Source organism: Grammomys surdaster, unplaced genomic scaffold (assembly GCF_004785775.1).
Source record: "Grammomys surdaster isolate TR1022 unplaced genomic scaffold, NIH_TR_1.0 125925, whole genome shotgun sequence".
In the NCBI taxonomy this organism is placed as follows: Eukaryota; Metazoa; Chordata; class Mammalia; order Rodentia; family Muridae; genus Grammomys; species Grammomys surdaster.
Genome location: NW_021620749.1, coordinates 2,012,007 through 2,037,939, shown reverse-complemented (window position 1 = coordinate 2,037,939; position 25,933 = coordinate 2,012,007). Strand labels below are relative to the sequence as shown.

The following is a 25,933-nucleotide window of genomic DNA, read 5'->3' as shown; positions in this document are numbered from 1 at the left end:
TTAAAAAAATAAAGTTACAATTAATTTTTAAGATTTTTATTACCATCAAAACATCCTAGGCAGAATAAAGTACAAAACAGTAGTGACTACTCCCCTGGAACAGGCAGGTCTTGGCCACAGCTCACTACCTTTGGGGTCATGTGTAAATGTTGCTCTGAATTTCATTTGTGGTCATCAATTTCTTCAATATTTCTGTGCTTTCAGGAATGTTCTGGAAAAAGAAAAGTGGTTGTCACCAGCCCCCACATCACATACACTTGTGCAAGCTGTCTTTTGCTTTGTTCAATGGAAAGAGAATAGTAAAGTGGTTCAGACCCACTCACTGGCCTGGCTGGCTTGACATGGCTTAGTCAGCTGAGAAGGAAATTTCAATCACAGGATTGCTCAGATCAGACTAGACTGTGGGCATGTCTGAGGGGATTGTCCTGATTGATAACTGATGTGGGAGGGTCCATCCCACTTCGGGCAGCACCACTCCCTAGGCTGCATAAGGAAGATAGCGGAAGCAACCACCAGCAAACCTCCATGGTTCCTGCTTCTGTTCCTGACCTGATTTCTTTTCCCTCAGTGATGGACAATGACCCAGAAGTATAAACCAAGAAAATCCAAAGATGCTCTTGGTCAGAATATTTTATCACAGCAACAGAAATCAAACTAGAACTCATTCAACACATTTCCCTGCCCAAACCCTCCAAAGCTGCAGCCCCTCAACACCTCATCTCTCACACATCCCCATCCACCACAACCCTCACATGGTGGCTCATGTCCTCCTCACATTCTGCATACTGCCTCTCTGCTCACTTCTCTCCACTGATATCACCATCTTCTGATGTCAGCTCTACTGAACCATCCACAGCTGAAACAGGCAGCCCTTGCCTGCCCTGAGGAATGCTGCCCTCAGCTAAATGGGAAAATGCAGTTGGCTAGCCACACAACCTCAATTTAGCAATTTAGCAAGAGAAGCTAAATTTGAAATAACTCAGGGATGAAGAGATGGCTCCACAGTCAACAGCACTTACTGCTCTGGCGGAGGACCTGGGTTCATCTACCAGCACCACGTCAGTGGCTAACAACACCTGTAACTTACACTCCAGAATCACTTGGATGCCTGATACACACACACAAATAAAACTAGGGCACATGGGATGTCACTGCAGTACATTAATGTACACACAGGACCAAAGCCTCCAGCACATTACAGAGGACCAGCTGGAGCACGGGTGGGGACACAGCAGGTACTAAGTGGCTCACTGTGAAGCTCCAGCTGTGCTGCTTAAGGTTTAAGTTGTCCTGCGGCATTTCCCATCATTCAGTTCACTGCTACAGCTCAGTTATTACTGGAGAGAGCTGCAACCTTACCTTCACCAAGCATTTCAAACTTCTGGAAGAAAGTATAGGCTTAAAAGCTTCCACCGTGACAAGGTCCAACTTCATCACATCAGTGTAGCACAGATACAGAACCGCAGGGATTTTCCACACTTGACAGTAGCTCAGAACTACAAACACAAAAAAGGGAAAAACTGCTTGTTTTGTTTGTTTGGTTAGTTGTTTTTTTTTTGTTTTTTTGTTTCCCAAGACAGAGTTTTTCTCTGTAGTCTTGGCTGCAGTCCTGGCTGTCCTGAAACTCACTCTGTAGACCAGGCCAACCTTGAACTCACAAAGATCTGACTGCTTCGGCCTCCCAAGGGCTGGGATTAAAGTTATGTGTCAGTACTGCCCAGCTCTATGACAAGATTTTTAAGTTAAACACTTTTAAATAATAAAAACTATTTTGAGAAAGTCCACTTTCTTCCTCTTTTAATCAAGGTACCTAGTATCAGGCTGACCCAATTATGGGTATCTTCTTTCAAAGCCAACTTCGTTCCTAATAATGTTTTGTAAATATTATCTTTATTTTTTATTTTCTGACCATCCTATCATAATTGTAAGAACTCAAATATTAGAATACTGCCCTCTGTAAGGAGTCACAAAGAGTAACATATAGCGCATACTGAGAACTAGTTTTCTCATACTAGGAACTGTAACACAAAAGGCAAATAATTGTGCTTAAAAATGCATTTAACAGAAGCCACCACTGAAGACAAAACAGAACTCTGTTCTGACATACTGTGTGTGAGCAGTGCTGTGACAGTCAGTAGTGTCAGCACAACAGGGTCTACAATGACCAGGGAGACAAGCCTCTGGCCATGCCTGCGGGGTCACTTAGATTAGGTTAACTGAAGTGGGCAGACCCTCTTTAACTGTGGGCGCCACAACTCCAAAGGCTGAGGGAGCCGAGCCTGAGCCTTCACCTTACTCTACTCCCTGATGCAGACGCAATGGGCCCAGTGGCCTCACTCTGGCTGCCATAATGGAATGTGCCCCCTTTGACTGTAGGCCACAACCACCCATAAACCACTTCTGCTGGATATTTTGTCACAAGAGAAGCAACTTGTACATGAGAAGCATGATAAAAATGTTAAGAACAACAACCAAGAGGCTGGAGAGATGGCTCCGCAATTAACAGCACTGATTGTTCTTCCAGAGGTCCTGAGTTCAATTCCCAGCAACCACATGGTGGCTCACAACCATGTCTGAAGACACCAACAGTGTACTCACATATATAAAATAAATAAATCTTAAAAAACAAAATAAAAAAACCAAAAAGATTAACAACAAAGCTTCAACATCCAAAACTTTCTACTTCGATAATTTAAATTGGCAACTTTCATATACCAACAATCTACATCTAACACTGGGTTCCAGGCTGATATTGAAGAATTTGAAACTGAAAGGAAGCACAGCGGCAGAGAACCTAAGCTGCTGTCACAACTGGAAATTTAGGAAATCCAGGGTTTCCTAAAATTAAGCTGAATATCCCATGCATGCAAGCACAGACCCAAAGAATCAACAGCAATGAACTGCTATCCAAGATCACTGACAAAGACCTCAAAAAGTGTTTACTTGTATAGCAACAGCCACCAATAGAGCCTGTGACAGAGTGTGAAGGTTGTGACCTTCAGCCCCACCTGCTGCAGACAGGTCATGCACAATGTTCGGCTGTTCCAGCAGTGGGCAGCAGACAGTATCTTTGAATTTCTGAGTTTTTAGGGCTCTCAGGAAAGGAGAAGAAAGGCTGCAGGTAGACTCGGAGGTCTTATACTCTGTGATGTGCCGGCATGTGAGAACTGTTACCTGCATGTTCTTTCTGGGTCGAAAGCCAAAAACCTAAGAGAACATGGATTTTATGTTAAACTGAATTTTGCCTCACCATAAACATTGCTCTAGTAACTCGCCCGCCCCCCAGCAGACAGCAACACTTCATGTTGCGGGCGTGCAGTGGACTGGATGGAACACAGGCTTCGCTGCCCCTGTGACCACGCTCTGAGGTCTAGCTAAGCAATCTTCACCTCATTTCCTAATCTCTGACCTGGGGATAGCAGCACCCAAGATCCATGGGATATACAACAGTGTAGCGGTTGTCACTGCTGCCCTGAGTAACAATGAGCTTCATTTTAGTATCTACATTCCAATGCACAGAGATGTGTTAGAAACATCCTCCTCGCTGACAGGTAGAGTAAGCGGTAAATGGTGAAGGCACGCCAATCACCATCTGATTGCTGCACATTGCCCATACATAAATATACAATTGTGTTTCTACTGAAAAGAAATCTATGCCAGCCATATAGTAATGTATGCACTATAGATAAAGTATGGATACAGTGAGTATTCCTAATCCAAAATCCAAAACCTTTGCCTGCCTAAAGACAAGCCACGTGGAAAACTTCATGCCATGAAACTTTACAACTTTAAAATGTTACAAAATTTGTTTAAGCTATATATGAAACATAACTTGTGTTTAAACTTGAGTCTTATCCCTGAGACATGTCATTCTGTATATACAAATATTCCAAAACTTTAAAAAATATGAAATATAAAACATTTCTAGTCTCAAGCATTCTGGAGAAGGCATGTCCAATATGTAATGGATAACTGCCCAAATTATAGTTTTTCTCTTAGGTCCTTGAATTCAGTTTTTCAAAATGAGGGTTTGTAACCACACCTAATGCTAAGAAATACAGATGTGGTACTTGGGAGTGTGGCAGTGAATATGGGGAATCCCTCAAGGCCCCTGACACTTTCCTCTCCCTCTGTGCTAGGTGACAGCAGAGTCTGACACAATGCCAGTTACCTTGCTGGGCTGCTCATTTTAAACATTTTTTTTTAATTTTTTGATTTTTCTGAGATGGTTTCTCTGTGTAGCTCTGTTTATCCTGGAACTTGCTCTGTAGACCAGGTTGGCCTTGAATTCCCAAAGATATACCTGCCTGACTCCCAGGTGCTGGGATTAAAGGTGTGAGCCACCATTACTTGGCTGAAAACTTTCCTTTTTTAAAACCAAACCAAACCAAACCAAACCAAACCAAACAAACAAACAAACAAACAAACCCACAAACACTATATAATTCCTACAATATTTTCTTAAAGAAATAAATTCTCATCTAATATTTAACTACAAAGATCTAAGTGACAAAACCCCAGACCCCTAGAACAGCCAGCACACACCTGACTAGTGAGTCAGATTTTCTTCCTCTTACCTTCTCCAACCACTGGAACTGCTGATCTTCAGCAATGTAGCAGCTACACTGACAGAGGAAAACCTGAAAGGGGAATTTCAAGAGTTCTCCGTAAAGTACAGACACACCTGGCCCTCCCATCGCATGAGCACCTCCTCAATACCAGTGACAGATATCGCTCTACAGAGCTGAAACCCCCAGAGGCCCATGTGTTCACTCAAAAGGCCAAGAGCCATCAGGTCATTAGCTGTGTCCTTGAGAGGCAATGGCATTCATCTCTTCCTTTGGCTCCTTTGCACCTGGCCTTGGGTTCAGCTGTGCTGCCCCTGCACAATCCTGTCATGAAGCACCAGCTCTCTGCACCCCACAGGCCTACGAGCAAAGGGTCTGCCCCAGTCAAGCACTGGAACTTCAAAACCTGCAAGCCAAGTCAGCCTTTTCTCTCTGTAATCTGATTACTTTTTAGGCATTTGTTACAGCAATAAAAGATATCACAGCAGTTTGGTCATCTGCTGATTCTAACATTTAAGAATGAGGCCTAAAACTCACTGAGCCAGAGAATATCAGGACAGAGAATACTCTGGGTGGCAGAGGAGAGGTTTGGCATGAGAACCTGCTTACTATCGAGGTCTCATGACTACATAATTGTTTTAAGAATATTAAGTGCCACATACCGAGGGATCTGATTTCAGTTGATAAAACACACAGAAAACATCTGTAGGGGACAGATGGACAGTGTCTGTAGTTCTGCACCATTCATTCCAGAGCTTAGCACAACCAACTTCTTCCCAGACTCCTGAGTTCATAACAAACGCTGACAGAAATGCTGTGGAGAGAAATGTTCATATGAGTTGGCGTCTGCTGTGTGAACTGAGCTTCCTACTCAAACTGAAGCTCACCTTCCCCAGAACTTATCACTGAAGTAGGCATTAGACGTCTACTTTGGGGCTGGAGAGATGGTTCAGAGTTCACACTGACTACTGCTCTTGTTGCGCCTCAGTTTGGTTCCTAGCATCCAGCCCTGATGACTCACCACCATCTGTATTCCAGCTCTAGGGGGTCTGGTGCCCTCCTCTAGCTTGTACTCTAGAGCAAACCCACACATTAAAACATGCACATAATTAAATTCTGTTGGTGGTATTTTGTTTTTTAAGACAAGGTTTCTCTATGTAGCCTTGGCTGTCCTGGAACTCTATAAATCAGGCTGGCCTTGAACTCATGAAGTCCACCTGTCCTTTCTCCCAGGTGCCTTGATTAAAGGAGTGCACCACCACACCTGGCATAAGTTCCTTTTAAAAACATTAAAGACAGTCCAATTGGACCACTTTGGGGCAAACAAAATTTGAGGTCGAGGAGTGAAAGTCGATACTCTCCACACAGAACTACAAACAGGGACTGGAAAGACAGACTTGTCCACAAACTTGGTACCAGTCTCAAAATGTAACATTCTTGTAAAATAATTAGGCAAGCAGACCTTTACATTATGGGCAAGCCTACTGCTTATTAAACAATCTCTAAGTACTAGGGCTCACTTACAGGGCAAGAGCTCTTAACTAGAGTTCTCAAATGATCTCCTCAGAGCCTGCAAAGGCACTGAAATTATAAAGATCTCTACATGTACTAACATACAATGCTGTTCCAGGTAAATTCACATTACCTTGAACCTACCAGGTCAATAAATGCATTCAAGGACCTTAGAATAAAAGTGTTCCAGATGTTTGCAATTATTGCTAGACTTCTGGACACAACAGACTGGAAAACAAGGCCTTGAACTCTAATTATGAACCTAAGCATAGTTCCCTTAAATCTCATTACAAAGATGGAAAGAACAGGCAATCTACTTTACTTGAAATAAAATTACTGTGGCTTTTTAAGACAGGGCTTCATGTAGCCCAGCTTGGCCTTGGAACTTCTTCAGGCTCCCATCTGCCACCTCTACCTGCACCTGCTGAGTGCTCGGATTGTACCATACCCAGCTCATATGGTACTGGGATTCAAACCCAAGGTCTTGTGCTTGAAAGACAAGTACTCTACCACCTGAGCCACATGCCCAGGACCTGTTGTGACCTTTTTAAAGTACATATGAGATGTAGGGAGAAACAAGTGACCTCCTAGTCCATTCTTCCAAAGGGACGGCTACATTTGACACTGGCACTTACCTGCTGCATTACTTCCGACTGCAATGATAAACTTGGAGCAATGGTGCTTCTCTAGGAGTACAGCCTCCAAAGAGGCTTCTGTCTGTCTCCGGAGAAGCCGCACCTCCCTAACAGCAAGAGACAAAAGTAAACACGTGTCACTGCTAACTACCCTCACACTGTAAGATATGGTGACAGAATGACAGTCAGAGTAAGAGATAAGTGATAGAGAGATGCTATATAGAGCTGGATGTATAAATGGATGGAAGACAGACAGGTGAGACCGATGGCAGATAGACGTGTTACTTATATAGATACAGACAGTAGACAGGTGCTGTATATACATACATACGTGAATGGATGGATGGATAAACAGGTGATAGAAAACAGATGAGTGGATAGTTGGATGGATAGATGGTGTTAGATAAACGAATCAGCATCCTTGGTGTCCCGGCGAATGGATAAAATACATTTTCTCTTTATAAAACACTGTAGGCTCTGGCAACGACTACTAACAAACTTCTGACCTGACACACGCAATGCCAGCACCCATGAGTCAGACAGTGTAAAAGGACACTAAAAGCATCTTTAACACTCCTGGCAGCAAAATACTGAATGTGACCAAGACTCCAAACAAACGTTCAAGCATTTAGTTGTGGCAAAAGTAAGTGAAGATGGCCATTAGACAAACCTGGGCAGAGGGGGCTGTTGTAAATGAAAGGAACTGACAAAAGTGTCTGTAGTTGACACAAATCACCAGAGTATATTTTTAAAATCTAGGTGAATTTGACTGTGGACTGGTATGATATTGAAAACTTGTTATTAGCACACCTGGGACAGGGAAGATGCTAAGTTGCTAACACAAGCATGATGATTCAAGTTCTGATCCTGGAACCCGCCTAAAAGCTGAGACTGGAGGTAATAGAAAAACAGCAGAATCCCTATGGTCTGCGGGCCAGCCGGTGAAGCAGAAACAGTGAGGTCTGGGTTCCGTGAGAGACTTCTCAAAAAGGTAGAAAGAGCCACCGGACACCCAACTCCAACCTCTGGCCCAACAACATACAAACAAAATAAATGAATACGCATAAAGACAGCATGCTTAGGAAGAGGCGTGGGGAGTTCTAACTGGAAATTCGTACGGGTGGTGGGAGAGAAAATAGATGTGGTAAAAACTTGGCCAAGGAGCCAGCGTGATTTCTGTGTGTGTGAGAGTAGTTTTGAAAGAAATACGGCCGACACACGGCGTAACCGACTTTGAAGGCGGAGGGCAAGCGTTGCTGTAAGCGTCCCAGCGTGACGCTCGCGGCCTTCCCGGAGCCTGACCTCTTCCGTGCCAGCTGGCGCCGGACCTCCCGGTCCTCCGGTGTGTCCCGCCTGCTCTGCTCCTCCTCCTCTTCTTCTTCCTCAGTCCCAGCTCGGCACGGCGCCTTGACCACCTCGCCAAAGAAGGTGGCCGCCATGGTACCCCAGGCACTCGCGGCCAGACAGCGCCTGCGCGCCGGCCTCCACTCACGCCCCACTCAAACCACGGCCCGCCCCTGAGCAAGGCCACGCCCTCAGCCCGGGTGATCGCCCCAAAGCTTCCGGTCCGACGCAGGACCTCTCCGGCAGCGCACTTCCGGCACCCTGCTGACCCGGCACACAGCGCCCGCCCCACACCCCGCGACCTTCCTGTGAGGACCAACCCGTGGAGGAAACCCAGACCTGCGGGTGAAGTACAGCTAGTTTCAGGGCTGATGACTGACTGCAAGCAGATCCAAAGAACATGAGTGAGGCTTCAAGTCTAGGCTTCTAAAAACCTGGCCATGTGTAACTCATATTCAATGTTTTCTACTTTAATGACAAGAAAAATGTGTGCTTCTGGTTTGTATGCTGAAAGACAAAAAGCTCCACCGAATTCTGTTCCCACGAGAGAAAAAGCAAACCACCACGAGGAAAAAGGAAACTGGTACTTCATTGGGAAATGAAGACACGTTCTAAATTTACCTGTGAGGAAATAGGGCCTGCATTGCCCAGCTTTTTGGGTAAAATGTAACTAAAGTAAGTAAATATTTGGGGATCAGAAAGACCTTTTAAATCAAAACTCTCGGGAAGCTGTTTAAAATCTCTCACGATGTAGAAAAAACGATGCTTAAAGTCTACTGGGGGAAAAACATCAATGTTAACATACATATATTAAAAAACTCAAACACTTATTAATAAAAAGCAGATTAATGCCGGGCAGTGGTGGCGCACGCCTTTAATCCCAGCACTTGGGCTTGGAAGGCAGAGGCAGGCAGATTTCTGAGTTCGAGGCCAGCCTGGTCTACAGAGTGAGTTCCAGGACAGGCAGGGCTACACAGAGAAATCCTGTCTCGAAAAACCCAAAAAAAGAAAAAAAAAAAAACTGGACTCGGACTCCAAGGTTAGTTGATGTGAGCTGAAGGACAAATTTACCTGGCTTTCTCTTTGTATGTTTCTTAAACTGATATTTTGCTGATTTGATTTCTCAATCACACATGAAAAAAAAAGCATTTACAGAAATCTGAAACATGGTTGTAAACCATATGGAAGTGATGGCTAAGCACACTTTTCCAGGAGGGATTTTTACAAGAGGGTTATTCCATTCAGTCACAATAAAGAGACCCAACACTTTAAAGGGTAAATAAAAATATGTTCCAATTAAAGGCTAAACCAGAAAGGGATTCCATTATGAAAGGCTAGATCAGATGGTGACAGAGAGTAGTCCTACCACACAGCAAACTGTAAATTCAAACCTTCAATTCACACTGCCAAAATTCACGTCTTCATAAGACCGATATATTTCCATTTCATGGCATTTCTTGAGGATATGATTGCCCAATAAGTAATTTTATGACATTTTGGATTGAACATTTAAATTTTTCATTAAAGCTCAAAAAAAAAAAAAAAAAAAAGAAAAAGAAGAAGTCAAACCCATGCACCGAAGAAGAGGAAGGGAATTCTTCCTGTGCTTGTGGCAAGATGCTGAAGATTTCAAAGTGAGTTACAAAAAGACACACACTATGTTAGAATATTCTGAGTTGTGTTTCTGTTTGTTTTAAGCAGGCATGCAACCACAAACAAGTTTCTCAAGTAATCTGGACACTTTGGCCATACATGTAACTGAAAAATGTGCATTACTGTTAATGAAAAAATACACACCCCTAGGTTTCATTTTTTTTTTGGTTTACACATGCAAATTATGCCTAATAGTCACAGCTATTTTTAATTGGAAAAACAGTGTTGAGGACAACTTTCTCCAGTAACATAAAGACTTGACAGTACATTCACAGGTCACATCTGGTGACCTTAATGTCAACAAATAGCCATGAACTAAAGACCACACCCTCTACAGGCAAAGCATTTGTAGCACAATGACCAGATTCTGCCAATTCCTGACTCTTGGCTTGTCCATGAGATTGAAATGAACCTGCAGTGTTCACATTTCTAACTTTAAAGGAGCAGTAGAGCAACGTAAGAAATAGGATTTAACTGTATCACCTAAAGAAATGAGTGCATCTTATTCTATTTTCTGACTACAAGTCTGGCCTCTATATCTTTGCTGCTACATGGAAGAAATAAAAAGTGTAATAGTCACATTGAGAGCTTTCTTAGAAAGATACATTCCCTGAATTACTCATACCAGGTAGCTATCATTCAGTATGAATTCAAATGTTATAAATAAGACATTAATGACAGTCTTTCCCACACTCCTCTTCAGAAGTCAGTAACACTCCAGCATTGACTCCCCAGTTCTTTTTGTGTTTAGTCCCCAGGGACGTGCACTACATGTATCAGATCCAGTTAAAATTCAGCAGTCAAATGGGCTTACTGCCCCCTCCTTTGGAAATGACCTAGGCTTGAGACTGTAAACCATTGAAATTAGCATCATTTCCCCATATATCTCATCTGCATCTTTTTCTCTAGAGATTCAAGCTACAGTCAAGCTCTTGCTTTACAGAAAGTGGGCCCTTTTGCCTTCTCACCTGACTACAAAATCTCCTACCTCCTTGGAACACCCCGTGCTGTGCTGTGTAGGGCTAACTGGAAGCCGTCATCCCACTTTGACCCAGAGTAAAGGCTTTCACAAAATTGTTCAAAAAGGTCCTGGGACGGCTTAAGGTTGGGAATGGACTTCAGGGAAGGCATTGGAGGCGCTGACACTTCTGGTACCCTTTCTACCTCAGTCATGGCTGGGCTTTTTCTTTCCGGGATCTGAACAGCCTACGATCTAGCTCCTTTTCGTTCTCTGAATGTATGAGTGCATCATCCTCTTTATAAACACTCAGTAACTTTTTCTTAGCCGCGGCAGAGGCTTGTCGGTAGGGCAGTTTCCTGCTGTTCGTCCTAATGCCGACATTCTCTGGTCCTGAGACCACTTCTTTTAGATTACACATCGTCTTTATTTTATTTGCAGCAACGGCAGCACATCTGCGGGGGACTTTCTCAGGCACCGTTTTTGCTTTCGGGGTGTCACTATGCATCTGTACTGCATCCTTCTCATTAAGCATACATGGTCTCAGTCTCATTTTTGTATGGGGTTCTCTGTCTTTACGAACAGATTCTGAAAAATGAGTGAAAATTCATGTAAATACAGAATCTTGTACTACATACACTCCTCAACAACAGCCCTGAGCCAGTCTTAATTATATGAACAATTAAAAAGCTAGTTTGACAGGCATATGGCTTCCATTTGCTTCCCTATACAGAACAACCACTGTCATTTCCAGTAACAGCTCGCAAAAATGAGGTGAAAACCTTCAGCTTCATAAAGCCACTCACCTAAAAGTACTTTTAAATGTTTAGATTTAACAGTGGAAAGGCCTGGTGGTGGCGGATACCTTTAGTCCCAGCACTGACTGGAGAGACAGAGGTAGGTGGATTTGCTCTACAGAGTGAGTTTCAGGACAGCCAGAACTACACAGAGAAACCCTGTCTAGGAAATCAAAGAGAGAATCGGAGAGGAGAGGGGAGGGGAGGGGAGAGGAAGGAGAGCGGAGGGTGAGGGGAGGGGACCATGTGTTCCCATTTCTGAGCTTCATTTCTAATCCTCCTTCAAACTATTTTGAAATATTTATTAGCACTCTAAGTACCTTCCCAGCATGCTAGGAAAGAAGCACTTCCTGACAATGGACTCGAGACCAGCATTTCCTTTATTCAAGTACTTAAATTGCCGAGTTGGTACAAAAGGAAACTCTACTGACTCGACAAAAGTTTAGCACAGCCTTAATCTTAACTTCTCTCCAATATTAAAAACACTTTAAACGACTGGGAAGCTGGAACCTCAAACTTTTGGATTATATGGCAGATGCAGATTCCTTCTGCCCATGTGTGAATGGTTATCTCAGCAATCAACAAGCACTGGGACCTGCACTATGGGCTCAAGGAACGGTTCCTTTAAGAAAGTACATTTTTTGATGAGCTAAATATTGTGAAGGGGTTATCAGAACCTGAGCTAGGCAAAAACAACAACAAAAAAAAAACTGAAGAGGAACACAGATCCCTTTCACAGACATTGGCAGTGTTCAAGGATGGTTGGAGAGCAGAGTTGTCTGCCAGACATGAGAGCTCAAATCTATTTCTGCAGAAGTCTCAAAGTCTTTTTTTTTTTTTTTTCGAGACAGGGTTTCTCTGTGTAGCCCTGGCTGTCCTGGAACTCACTCTATAGACCAGGCTAGCCTCGAACTCAGAAATCTGCCTGCCTCTGCCTCCCAAGTGCTGGGATTAAAGGCATGCGCCACCACCGCCACCACCGCCCGGCAGAAGTCTCAAAGTCAAAGTGTTTCAGCACTTCTTTGATGTATCTGCTACCAGCTGAAATTTGGGGCTTTCTTAAAACTAGTCTTACACCCATGAAAAGCCAGACATGAATGTGACAGCCACATCAATACACAGCCGGTAGAACACTAAAGTAACACATACTTTAGTATGCGTCTGGAAGACTTGGTAATATTTGTCTTTGTTACTGAGTCCCAGAAAAAGGCAGCATTTTGGTCAGCTACTATCAAGCAAGCTTGCTTGGCCTGGCTGCTTGCCCATGTCATCTGACTACAAATAAATTTAGTTTTGCACCAGGTGTGGTGGCACGCAACCTTTAATCCCAGCATTCCCACTTGGAAGGAGGCAGGCAGATCTCTTAATTCTAGGCCAGCCTGTAGAGTTAGTTCTACGACAGCCAGAGCTACACTGAGAAACTGGCTCAGAAAACAAAAGGTAGCAATGGCTGTTCTTCCAGAGCCCCCAGCCTGCCCACATCCACCTGAAAGCTCTGACGTCTACATGCTCCTCCAAATAGGAGACTATCCACTCAAAGGTTAGGGTTATGTAACTTCCTGTGTTTTTACTAGGGTGGTCTGCTACCACTCCAGGAGCATGTTATTTCATTGTAGGAATGAAGTGCCCTGGTGTTTTTACCTTCAGAGGACTTTCTGAAAATTTGAAAAATTATAAGCTGGTGTCTCCATCAATACCAAATGCAAAATGAACATTAAATCTATTTTTGGGCAAATGCTACCCAAATAACGACATCCATGCACTGCAAACTAAGAAAACTAAGACAGTTGGTTCATGCCCAGTAATGTGTATTAGATAAAACCCCATCACAACTTAAAAATCTCTTCCTAAGAATTAGAATTAGCAGTAGTTATTTCAAATGTGTTGGAAGAACCTGTGCTGACAGTTTTTCAACCTACTAAAGCAAACTCTTAAAAGACATTTTAATGTTTATATTTCCAATCAAGAAAGGGGAAAAGCTAATAATCTGTAGAAAAGAAAAACTTTTTTTTTAAAGTTCCCTGTAGATTTGATCTTCAATTAACTTATACCCTAAGTAGGGAAAAGTCCAGAATTCCACTACAGGAACTCCAGGTGATGAAAGTCTCACGTTCAAAGACAAACAAATGGGTATTCCACAGAAACCACCTGTTAGGAGCAGGAAGCTGCATGGGGTACCCAGCACCAACCACACTGCTGAGAACTAGCGAGAGAAACAGGGCTGGCAAGCAGCAATCCAGAGATCTGTGTTTTAGAACGGGGAACGGTAAGGACAAACAATGATATGGACAGGACTGTTTTGCTTAAAATGTTACTCCCTGCTTTCCAAGGATTATTCATATTCCAAGTGTACTCAGAGTCTCCCCAAGTCTAAAGTAAAAGACAGTAGTGTGGAAAAATTTGAAAATGTTAATCTGGTCAGCATCTCTTAAGTATCTAAAAACAAACTTGTCAAAGTAAGATGATGTCCAGCCAGGCGGTGGTGGCACACGCCTTTTAATCCCAGCACTTGGGAGGCAGAGGCAGGCGGATTTCTGAGTTTGAGGCCAGCCTGGTCTACAGAGTGAGTTCCAGGACAGCCAGGGCTATACAGAGAAACCCCGTCTCAAAAAACAAAAACAAAAAACAAACAAACAAACAAAAAAAGATGGTGTCCAAGCCAAAATGGAAGTTATCTGATTCCTGTGTACTTGTTCCTGGTATTACTGGTGGCTGTGTTTGTGAATCGAGTGAGTACCCTACAATTGTAAACAAACGCTGCTACAACCGGAAACTACTCTCACCTGCACTTCACCAACAGTGAAACTGAGTCATGAAATCCCAACTCTTGGAACAGTGTTCTTTTCACCCTTTCAAAGCAGGAGCTTCCTTCCAGAAGCGTCCCCTGAGCTGCCGTTTCTCTATATGATGGTAGTGTCCTGTGATTAGGTTCTCACTTCCTGTTCTGTAGGAAAGCTGCAACAGTGTAGTGGTTATCTTCTTCAACAGAACAAAAGATGGACTTTTGTAACAAGTGTGAACTCATTCACCAGTTCAGTGGCTAGCCAGTGACCAACATGACTTGGCTTTTCATTGCGCCTACATCTAAGGTAGCTCTTTTACAGCAGTGCCTAATTCTTTGAAAACAGGCAACTAATAGACGTTACGAGTTGGTGGCAGTTATATTCCCAGCAATGCTTCAGCATTATAAACTGTGAACAGGATCAAGATCAGAAATAAAGGGCTTTCACTCTCCTGAAAAGCAGGCTGTTTCAAGCAAGGCTTCCCAGTCAGTTCAACTCCCAGGCTCACACTAGCAATGCTGCTGGCCACAGCTGTCTGGAGGAGAGCCACTGATAGGAGATCTGGGTGAACTGCAAAGGAAGTATTTAAAGACCCTTTAACTTGCTCGAAGCATGGCAGCCATTTTGACCTCCTATGAGTAAGGCCCTGAGGTGTATCCCATGTACTGTATTTTGTTTCAAATATGTGGGAGAACACTTTAAAAATCTGCCCATAGGGACTTGGATCATCTAACAGAGCCCTATACTGAGTACTGCACAGCACAAATGAACAATAGCACAAAATCCAAGGATCACTTTATATTTAGAAACTAAAGAGATGACTTAGTGGTTAAGAGCACTGACTGCTCTTCCAGAAGTCCTCAGTTCAATTCTCTGCAACCACAGGGTGGCTCACAACCATCTGTAATGAGATCCAGTGCCTTCTTCAGGTGTGTCTGAAGACAGCAAAACTGTAGTCACACACATAAATCTTTTAAAAAAATAGAAAGTTAAAGGTCCTCTTAGCCTTGAAACACTGATGAAAATGTACAAATGTCTAAACTCCCTGTGTGACTGAAGGATGGAGGTGGACCGCTATAGTCCATGCAGTCCATAACTGACCCTGTTAAAATTAGGAAGTTAAGGCTGACACTTGACCAATTCAAAGGCTTTATAATAAACTGCTTGTGGTAGCTTGGCCTTTAACCCAGAATTGAGGAAGTAAAGGCAAATGGACTTCTGTGAGTTTCAGGCCGCCAAGGCTACTACATATACTCTTGAAGACAACTGTGTCTCAAAAATGGCTCAGCAATTAAGGGAACTGGCTGTTCTTCTAGAGGACCTAGATTCAGTTCCCAGCACCGACATGACCATCAACCCCAGTCCCAGGGGATCTGATAGCTACCACTCTTCTGGCCTCTGTGGGCAGTACACACACATGATGCAGACATACATGCAGGGAAACACATATACATAAAATGAAATTTTAAAATACTAATAAGCCTTAATTAAAAATAAAAACAACAAAAAACCCTAGTCTTTACCATATATTCAGGAAGTGTAACAAGCCCACCTATAATAAACTTCAGCAGAGCCTCGCTCATTCACAGTGTCAATGAGAGACAATGAGTCTTGTAGGAGCCAGACTTTAAGGCTTTGACTGACATAATCATCAAGTGAAGCCTTGATCAAGAAGACACCAGGTAAGGAGGTAATTTTCAAATCAATGTGATATTAGACACAAGCTTTGCAGATTATACAAGAGACTGTTTAAAAAACAAAAACAAACAAAAACAAAAAAAACAAACTCTTTAATGTTGAGAATTCCCAGGTGTCCTTAGGAAGACTTTGTAAGAATCTCAAAATGTTTAAGATGTAAGAACACACAACACAGCCCCATCATCATACTCTTTACTCTCAGTCCTCCCTTAGTGACATTGAGTTGCATGTGGGACTCACAACTAACCTAGTTAGGTTAACCAGCGTACCCCCCTTTACCTTTACTTTCCCTCCTTTAGTGACAATATGAGCTGCACGAGGGACTCACAACTAATCTAGCTAAGAGTCCACACCACCTCATTTTCCCCTTGCTCTAGCAGATCTGGTTTGGTCAGTACATTACAGAACACTGAACGGGCAGAGATTTAAACCACTATGGTGCCAATTAGAGTTTCTACTTTATTACTCCCTGCTCTCCACAGCCAAAGCTGAGGGTTTAAACTTCAGTACTCACTAACAGGAGGAAGGCTCTACAAGCTCCTTTACAATCCAGCACACTAGAGGAATTAACTGTGATCTCTACACCGTGAGAAAACCCTGTGGTCTTGGTAATAACTGTAAGGTATCTGAAACATGCTGGCTTAATGATCAAAGAATGGAGCTGGTTACTTCAACCATTAAAGAACAAAGAAAAGCCCATCTTGGGCCTGTGAGTTTGTTCCTGGCGAATCAGGACAGTGGAGGGGAAGGGAAAACAAAGCATCTCGTGCATCTTTAATGTTCTGCATTCTACTTCCTTACAAACCTCAGATGTCTTTTTTCAGTTGACACAATCACATTCAACTTGTATAGTGACGAGAGAGTAAAATCCATGTCAATTTTTATATCATACAGTACAGTGATTTAAGAAAAAGACCACCACAGAAACTAGGACTGTGGTGTGAACCCATTCTTACCCTAAAAGCCATAAATGAGGTCAAAGGCGTAGTGACATGTGACTGTAGGCAGTGTAGCTCTCTCTGGTGGTACTGTATGGACCTGTCTGTAATGGAAACCTCTGGTGACACTGAATGGACCTATTTATAAACCTGATACATTGTTGTTCTAGGTCTTGAAGTGCTTTTCAAAACCATGTCTTACTCGAAACCAACTTCTCTAGGAAACCTGTATCACAATTTCCAAGATCACACTAACTTCAGACATTATTTGATCAGAGGTTTTCCACTTTAAAAAAAACAAAACAACAATGACCACCCTAGAATTACCTGGAAATGCGACACATTTTCTTTTTATTCATAAATTACTACACATTGTGAGTACACCTTTTAAAATAAGATATAAGGGGGAAATCCTTTTAAATCTTTTTTTCTTAATATGCTTGGTAATAGTAATCTTTCAAAGTAAAAAAAAAAATCCTGAATACTTCAAACTTCTTTTAAAAATGAATGAATAAAATCACAGGACTTTGGACATACAAAACTAGAGTAGGAAAAGGCTCCTTTTACTTACACGCCGCTAACTACTTCAAGTGCAACAGAAGCTAGAGCACTTATTTCTGGACCAGTTCACATTCACCTTATAACTTTCTCAAAAAGACAGACTGATCCTAAACATTAAAGTACATCTGTGCATTAAATCCCTGCGCATTTCAAACACCTAGTGCTCAATGTAAACATCATAACTATTGTTAATCATCCTTAATGGTACTTAGGAGTGTGTCACATATTCAAAGTTAATGTTAGAAATAGCACCATAACCAAGAAGAAAAAAGGAAAGCAAAACCCCACACATACTTCTTCACAAGCCCACAACTTGACTTCCCAAGTTGAGAGCCACTGTCAACCACAACCAAGGTCACCAGGTCCACTTGTGCTCCCTGACAGACCCTAATCTGATGAAACCAAGCATCCTTCTACACAACTGGACCAAAGGGTCAGAAAGGAGTGTTTGACTAGACAATCAATAACCAGCTAACACTTAGTCCCAAAATGAGAACAGCTCTGTGTATAAAACCCAAACTTTGTAAAAGAGAACATGGCACATATACTTGTGGAATTGTGGGTGCCATTTTGCAGATAATGGTAAACATGGAGTTATAAGCCTGAGGGACATAATGGGAGTCAAACGCAGTTTCAGTCAATAGTCAAAGACAGCTGACTCAGTCTGTGTCCCTTACATCAGTCTAGTAAGAGCTCTAAAGAAAACAGCTTAACAGAGTTCTCTATCCAAGAGAAACAGAGGTACCTACCAACCACTGCTGGAAATGTCCAAAACCATCTTATCTCTTGCATGGGAACAGAAAGAATACTGCCTACCATGTCAAATGAAATCCATGAGACATGAGAACAAAGAGGACACTGGAGAGTAGCACATGCTTTTCTTTATCTGCCACCTTGAGAAAACAGGAGAAAGAGTGGCTTGTGTATGAAACCAAACACAACTAAGTCGAAAGCACCTCAAAGTGTGTACACTACATCTCTTTTCACTCATGGGAAGCTTTTCAAGGAGAAACTCACTGGGAAGAGCTACACCAGTAGACCAAAAATAAATCAATCCATTAAAGAAAAGATCCTGGCTAAAAATGAAGTGTTCTGTGGTATTTGGGATGATGTGACATTTCACTTCAAAAGGATTTCAGAATCACTGTGCTCCTTCCTCTAGGGGTCATTATAACAAAGATCCACTCAGTTGTCCCAAGCAAAGGATGCTCACTGGGCAGCACAAGCTCAGGAATGGAGAACGACACTCAACTGTCTCCCTACACAGACAGGATTTACAACTGCACTCTCAAGTCTACAGTCTGACAAAGGGAAATCAACACAGAACTGAAATACCGTTAGCCCCACACACTCTTGTTAAAGAACACTTTCCCTAAATCTAAGGCACACAAACCTCTCTACTTCAGAGTAAGATTACGGAAGAGCAAGAATTTGGTGAATCCTAAAGGAAAGTAGATCTTGGACAAAAACCAACAATTTGTCAGTAAACAAAATCTAAAAGAAAATACTATGACTATGTTCTCAAATTAGACCTTTAAAATATGCACTCCAAAACAGGTAAAATAATTTACAAGCACTTTATAAATTCAAGTTTATAAACATGAAAGTCATCAGGTTTGCAAAAAAAAACAAAAAAACAAAAACAAAAAAGAGAAAAGAAAAAAACCAACCAATAATGGGGGGGGGAGTAGAAGCCATGTCAATAAAAATTACCAGATATATAAGGTATAATGTGTTCTACTCAAGTCTCCAGGGAAAGGATGGAGATATATATATCCTTGATATATATATCAAATAAAAGTGGTAGGTGCCTTGCCTACTACTAATCATGGTTACCCTTGCCATGATTATAATGTCAGTATGCACATAATATTTATAAAGATTCTGTAAACATAGGTCACATGGGTTTTTCTCCTACTACATGGCAGGGGTTTAGAAACTACCACCTCTGGATAAAATCAGAAAATAACTGTGTGACACTGCTACCACAAAAGTAATGCTCACTGGTTTGGATAACCCAGTTGTCTAGTGTTGAACGTGTCTCCCAACTCTTGCTGTGTGTAGTCAATACTGTCAAAGTAGATCTGCCCCCAATATGAAGCATATTTTGGCACCTGTGCTGAATGCTGCTTCAAAAACCAGCAAGTGCAAATAAAAGTAACAGTCATGATTTAGTCACATTCACAACTTTTCATAGAAAAATATAAATATATTCCCTGAATTGTAAGCCAGCTTTCACAGTGCACTCCAGTCAGTCTGCTGAGCACACTGGCTCTCAAGGTCGTAAGGTGCGGTCAGCGAGCTCCAGTGTGCTCTCTATGCTTCTATCGTCTTCCCCATCGTGGTATCTCACCGTTCTCCTACCCTGATTTCTCGTTTTTATTTTTGAGCGCCGAACAACTCTTTTAGCTTTTGCATAGTCCAAATCCTCCCAGTCATTGTCATCCACATTTAACCTAGGACATTTCCTCTGTCTCTGATGTCGTGCAGGTTTAGGTGGGTGAGATGTGGAGGGTTTACCTGTGCTAGGCACTCTTGCTTTCCCTTTCCTTTTCTTCTTCCTTTGGGTTTTTGTGTTATCAGTACAATCAACCTCAGATTCAGTTTCTGACCCCACGTCTGATGACTTGGGACTGGTGTCAGGTCCGCATCCTGAACTCCCCATTTGTGCGGGCATGTCCTCACCATCTACCTCAGGATTCACTCTCCTCCTCTTCACCCCAACCTCTGCTGATGCCTGTGGACTGGGAGTAACTTGTGCTGTCCTACTGAGCGGGGCTTTCCCGTATGTCCTGAGCCTTCTGCCGTTCCACCTTCTTAACCCATAGTTCAGTTCTTCTTCAAAGTTATTCTCTATAGTAGCTTTCTGGGCCAAAACCGACTCAGAAGACAAGCTAATCTCATTATCCAGGGTTTGGCTTTTGGAATCTTCCTGAGAAGGCCCAGCAGAGGAGCTTGGAGTTTTAGGAGGTGGCTTTATGCAGACACCGCCCATTTGCCTGGTCTGTATGCTTTTTGTTTGCTCAAAACTGGCCCTCCCTTCAGAACCCAAGTCCACACTTGCAGCCTGACTGGCATTTTCTGCACTACCTTGGCGTCCAGGCTCAGGGAGCTTGCTCCTGCAGGCAGGCTGTTCCTCTGGCACTTGTGCATGTTTCTCCTCACTGCTCACCATCGTCTTTGCTGTGGTACAAGCAAATCGAACGGGCTTTTTCCTTCTCCTTTTGCTTTGAGTACACATGCTTTCTAGGCTGACATCTTCTGCATCACTTGCAGGTTTCATTTTATCAGTAGCCAGACTAGCACTTCGAGTAATCCTCAAGGGGCTGCTTTTGTCTTTGGGTGACTTCGGAATTACCTGTAGATTACTTTCCGAGTCACTGGAACAGAATCTTTTCCTCGAAACTTTCTTTCTTTGTCCATTCTCTTGTGATACAGAATCTAAAAATTAAGAGTATTCTTTTAATATTTAAGAATTTCTAAAGTAATAATTAAATGTTTAACATTTAAGACAATTTAAATGTAGATTTCTTAGCAACATAGTGAGGTTATATTAGATGGCAGGAAATAAACTGGTCCTTAGCAGTGATTTCCCCCACTAAGAACTCTCACAATCCTCACCAAAGACAATCTCAACAGGTAGGCTTAAGAAAATTGTTCCAGTCACTACCATGGTGTGTGCAAGTGCTCATCTCTAATAAAATATTACCAACATTCAAAGTAGAATCTTTCATCGAATAGTTAAGGCCAAGATTGACCAACAGTGATAAAGCACTAGGCATGAGAACAGAAAAGACAAACAAAAGGCTAGTGTTCAACCAGTAAGAATAGCTGGTTAAATGAAGTCTACAGAAGGGAACAGTATTATCCTGTGGAAGAGGAGGAAGGGATAAGTTAGTGACCAGGGGAGGGTCTGAGATTACCGTTCACATTGCTGTGTGATTTCTCTCTCACTGTACTGCCATCAGATTCCATATCAGTCTCAGATCCATGGTATGACAGACACCGGGGAGCAACAACAGCTTCCCTCAAGGCTTCAGAAACTGAGGTTTCTTCCATTTCAGGACCTCTCCTCTCTCCCGACTTTTCCTCACAGTCTTCTGAATCACTCAAGATCTTGGCTTTCTTAAACAAATGTGTATTCTTGCATAATGCACTGCTTTCTGGTTCAGAGTCAGCTTCCTCAGAGATGCTATCTGCCCCAAGTTTCTGTCCAGATGTTGAAGGGTCAGCAGTGCTGCTGGGCCCATGATCCGATCCGTGACATCTGGACTCTTCCTCAGAAGACTCTATTGGACGAGATTTGGTTTTGCATGTTGCTGTAGTGTGGGATGAGCAACCATTAGCATGCCAGGTCTTCCGGGCTACTCGCAAGTCACTGTCTGACTCCGAGTCACTGTTGCTGTTCTGGACAGCATGGGGACTGGACGTCAACAGTGCTTGGTTCTGGTCTTTCAGTTCTTCAGTCTCTGACTTAAGGCTCTGATCATCAGAGTTGTGTAGCAACTTTTTCCTGGCCACAGCTGATGCGTTTCGATGTGGCAGCTTCCGCCCAGAGCAGGTGCTCTCCGAGCTCGAATCTTCTGCATCACTCATCAACTTTATCTTGCTGGCGGCAACAGCAGCACACTTCCGGAGAACTTTCCGACTGCTTCCAGCCTTATTTTTCAGAGTCTCATCTGTTTCCACTGAATTGTTATCAGAATCACTTAAGTAGACTCTCTTCCGAGTGGCTTTTCTGCCACATCCATTTTCTAAAGAAACAGAACCTGGAAATAAATAAAGTAATACAATTAAAGAAGTCTTTTCTTAGTCCAGTCATGCTATGCTACACATGTAGGCCACGCTGGCCTCTTTTCTACTATATGTCCTGCCTCAGCTTCCTAAGGAGACCCCAGACATACAAAGTTTTGAAATGCTTCTGTAAGGATCGCCACATGTTGAGCTTAAGAGACACTATCACATCTAGATGAATTCAATTATGCCAATCAACAATGATTAGTTAAATCAAGACCACTTGCTCTCACTGACCAGCTTTTCTCCGAGCAGCTCTTGTTCTGGTCACCCTGAGGTTGCTGCTCCTCAACACGCCACTGCGCAAGGAGCACTCTCGAGGTCCAGAGCTCGCTTTGCTTTCCTCTGAACTATTTGACGCTGAAGAAGATGAAGAGGTAGCTAAGAAATCTTCCATTTCACTTCCTATAAAAAAATAAAAAAGATTCATGGACTCCTATCTATGCCCACTTAAGCAAACATTGTCTTGCATTTGATAGTTTAATTTATACTTGGTGTTTGAGAGATGGATCAGTAAGAGAGCACTTGTTGTTCTTGCAGAAGAACCAAGTTCAGTCCCCACTACCCCCATGGCAACTGCCCATAACTGCCTGTAACTCCAGTTCCGGGGATCTGATGACCTCTTCTGGCCTCTGTGGGCACCAGGCATCTATGTAGTACACATGAATACAGAGAAAATGCAAAAACTTATTTTCTCTAAACAGATTTATTTTATTACTATATATACAATGTTCTGTTTACATGTATGCCTACAGGCAAGAAGAGGGCACCAGACTTCATTACAGATGGGGACTGAACTCAGGACCCCTCGAAGAACAGCCAGTGCTCTTACCCGAGCTACATCTCCAGCCCCACAAAAACCACAGGTTGCCCTGTGGACAAGACTGTGGGAAATTTTCTTAATTGATGACTGATGTGGGGCTCCTGAGAAAGCAGGCTGACAAAGTCAAGAGGGGCCAGCCAATAAGCAGCACTCCCCTCCATCACTTCCTAAAAACTAACCCTCCCCCCTCCCCCGCCCCCAGTGATGGATGACCTGAGTACCCCACAGCAAACACACCTTCCCTCCTAAAAGCTGTTCTGGGTTGTCGTGTCTTACTGCAGCAGCGACACCTTCACTGATAAAAGCTACTCTAGGTTGTCATGTTTTACTGCAGCAATGATCCCTCACTGAAGCACATGCCTTTAGCCAAGGTTGAGGCAGAGGCAGGAGGATAAGAGAGCTCAAAGAGAGGCTACTGGTGAAGGTGTGGCCCAGCTACAGTTTAAGACAACCAAAAACAGCAATAGCTATGGAGTGGACCTCGTCTGAGCCTACGACGACAGGCTCTGTGGTAAAGGGTATAAATACCCAGGATTTCCTTTCAATAAACAAGACTTAATCAGACTCCCTGTCTTGTCTCCATTCTTCGTGTCTCCATCCCCACTCTTTCTCTTGCTAGACCCTGACCTGCGGACCGGAGGAGCAGAACGGGCAGTTACAAAGTGACCCCCAAACATGAGGCAGCTCGGGCGGTTACATGAGTGGGCCCCAGACATAAAGCACTAAACCTTTAACACTGGGAATTTTGATTTTGCTTTGGGCTGAACATCAAGGTATAACTGATTCTTGATTTTACAGGAACTCACAGTTAAAAGACTTTAGATATTTTAGAGATTTTGAACTTTGAAAGAGGTGGGATATTTTAAGAGACTTAACTTTCAAAGTATTTGAATGCTTAAAGACTACGGAGACTTCTTAAAAGTTGGGTTGTAGGCGGGAGAGATGGCTCAGCGGTTAAGAGCACTGACTGCTCTTCCAGAGGTCCTGAGTTTAATTCCCAGAAACCACATAGTGGCTCACAACCATCTGTAATGGGGTCTGGTGCCCTCTTCTGGTGTGTCTGAAGAGAGCAATGGTGGTGGTACTCATATGCATAAAATAAAAAATAAATCCTTAAAAAAAAAAATTTGGGTTGTTTTACACTGTAAAATTAATATTCATATGCCATCTTAGGAACAAATGAGAAAAAAACAAAAAGGTTCTAGTTGAACACTGATGTATCTATATAACAAGCAAACAAGAAGTGAAGTGTACTAGAGCAGAGAGCCTTAACTGAGAACATGTCCCCACCAGACTTGCCTGTATTATCACAGCAAAATAAATCCTAAGACAGAGAAGGTCTCCCAGTCTCCTACTCCTACATACGTGGGACTCAGTGGCTGCATCCATACACCCTGGAAGGTAAGGGCGCCAGCTTGACTTTTTCCACAGGCCACTTTCTTCCCAATCTGTGGATCTGTTTCTCAATAGCATTAACAGCACTAAATGCAATATTTGATATTGCATATGACATTACTGTCAACATAGAACACAGTGAATCCTAGGTGGAACTAGCACCCTCACTGCACAAAGCTATACAGAATTGCATCTGTTCATAGTTATCAAAACAGCAACGGCCCAAAGAGGCGACAGTGTACTTCGGGATATCAGCTCTCAAATGACTATCAGTACTTTTACAGTTGTCATTTAAAATATACTTTGTAGCTGAGCAGTGGTGCACAGTCCTTTAATTCTAGCACTTGGGACGCAGGTGGATCTCAGAGTTCAAGGCTAGCCTAATCTACAGAGCAAAAGTTCTAAGACAGCCAAAGATAGAAACCCTGTTTCAAAAACACCAATCTTAGCAAAAACATGTAAATCTTCCAACTCTGTTAATCCTGTCTAGACCGCAGTGCCAAGGCTGTTTCTAACCCAACAGTAGTTAGCAGTCTACAAACAAGGATGCTCAAAGTTGAGTGCATTCAATTCCTCACCAAACAGCACAGAACCACTCCTGAGTGCTTCAGGTCTGGGTCTTCTCACTCTTTCTAATGATCCTGCAGAATCTGAAGAGTCCCCAGAAGTAAAGCCTGAAGAGACACCAGCACTTGTCTTGCGGGTTGCAGACAAAGGTACCTTACTGGAGGTAGACTGAGAAGGAGGACACATCAACTGTGGAATTACTTTTGTCTGAGATTTAAACTGCTTCTGTTTGACATTTCTGGCAAAAAGTATAAACAAGAGAAATAATTATTAATAAAACAGAAAAGTAAATGGGCAGAGAACATCAGGATAAAGGCACATTATATTGTTTCTTAATGAGAGAAAAAAAAACACATAAACCAAGTACTAAAATATGCATTACTAATAGTATTCTGGCATGGACTGTTATTGCAAATATTTCCTTACTCTAAACTTGACAGTTATAGTCAATTTTGAAGGAATGAACCAATGATTCAATTAATCGGAGAATCTAGTCCCAAAAGGAGGAAATAAAAAAAAAAACAAAAAGACAGGAAAAAAAAATGCTTTAAGAAACAGGACAATAAAACCTTTCCAAATTTGACAAATCACACTTAATGTCCATAGAAATGGATAAACTCCCAAGTAATATAAACTCAGTAACTCCTAACCTACTCCTCTGGTGGGAGGGAGGGAAGGATTGAGGTGGGAGGAAAAAAGAAAAGAAGGACCAATTTTGAAGACAGCTAAAGAAAATAACATACACATAAGAAGATGAGTTCAGGCCAGGCAGTGGTGGCACACGCCTTTAATCCCAGCACTTGGGAGGCAGAAGCAGGTGGATTTCTGAGTTTGAGGCCAGCCTGGTCTACAGAGTGAGTTCCAGGACAGCCAGGACTACAGAGAAACCCTGTCTCGAAAAACCAAA

General features: G+C 42.7%; 2 protein-coding genes across 3 annotated transcripts in view; both read right to left on the bottom strand.

Annotated features, from left to right (window-relative positions):
* Positions 1–20: 20 nt before the first annotated feature.
* Psmg1 (proteasome assembly chaperone 1) lies at positions 21–8,224 on the bottom strand. Its single transcript, XM_028752557.1, has 7 exons — positions 8,018–8,224; positions 6,716–6,822; positions 5,231–5,382; positions 4,578–4,640; positions 3,009–3,207; positions 1,360–1,496; positions 21–211 (listed from the first exon to the last, which is right to left on the bottom strand). The coding sequence occupies exons 1-7, from the start codon at positions 8,152–8,154 to the stop codon at positions 137–139; spliced, it is 870 nt and encodes a 289-aa protein (XP_028608390.1). The 5' UTR covers positions 8,155–8,224; the 3' UTR covers positions 21–136.
* A 1,492-nt stretch (positions 8,225–9,716) lies between these two features.
* Brwd1 (bromodomain and WD repeat domain containing 1) overlaps positions 9,717–25,933 on the bottom strand; it is a 91,032-nt gene continuing 74,815 nt past the window's right edge. The window contains exons 38-42 of one of the 2 annotated variants that reach the window (XM_028752554.1): positions 25,038–25,264; positions 22,479–22,646; positions 21,371–22,216; positions 19,968–20,888; positions 9,717–11,258 (exon numbers count right to left, since the gene is read on the bottom strand). In XM_028752554.1, the coding sequence (XP_028608387.1) occupies positions 10,882–11,258; positions 19,968–20,888; positions 21,371–22,216; positions 22,479–22,646; positions 25,038–25,264 (2,539 nt within the window). In that variant the 3' untranslated portion in view covers positions 9,717–10,881. Of the gene's footprint in view, positions 11,259–14,378; positions 14,423–19,967; positions 20,889–21,370; positions 22,217–22,478; positions 22,647–25,037; positions 25,265–25,933 lie in introns of those variants that run through there. The other variant, XM_028752555.1, reaches the window with a different exon arrangement.

Excerpts from the sequence above, each read along its gene's own strand:
- Psmg1 (XM_028752557.1), bottom strand. The coding sequence starts at position 8,154 with ATGGCGGCCACCTTCTTTGGCGAGGTGGTCAAGGCGCCGTGCCGAGCT. Across the intron at positions 1,497-3,008 it reads GCATGACCTGTCTGCAGCAG|TTCTGAGCTACTGTCAAGTG; the intron begins GTGGGGCTGAAG and ends TTGTGTTTGTAG. Across the intron at positions 212-1,359 it reads GTTTGAAATGCTTGGTGAAG|AACATTCCTGAAAGCACAGA; the intron begins GTAAGGTTGCAG and ends TTCTTTTTCCAG.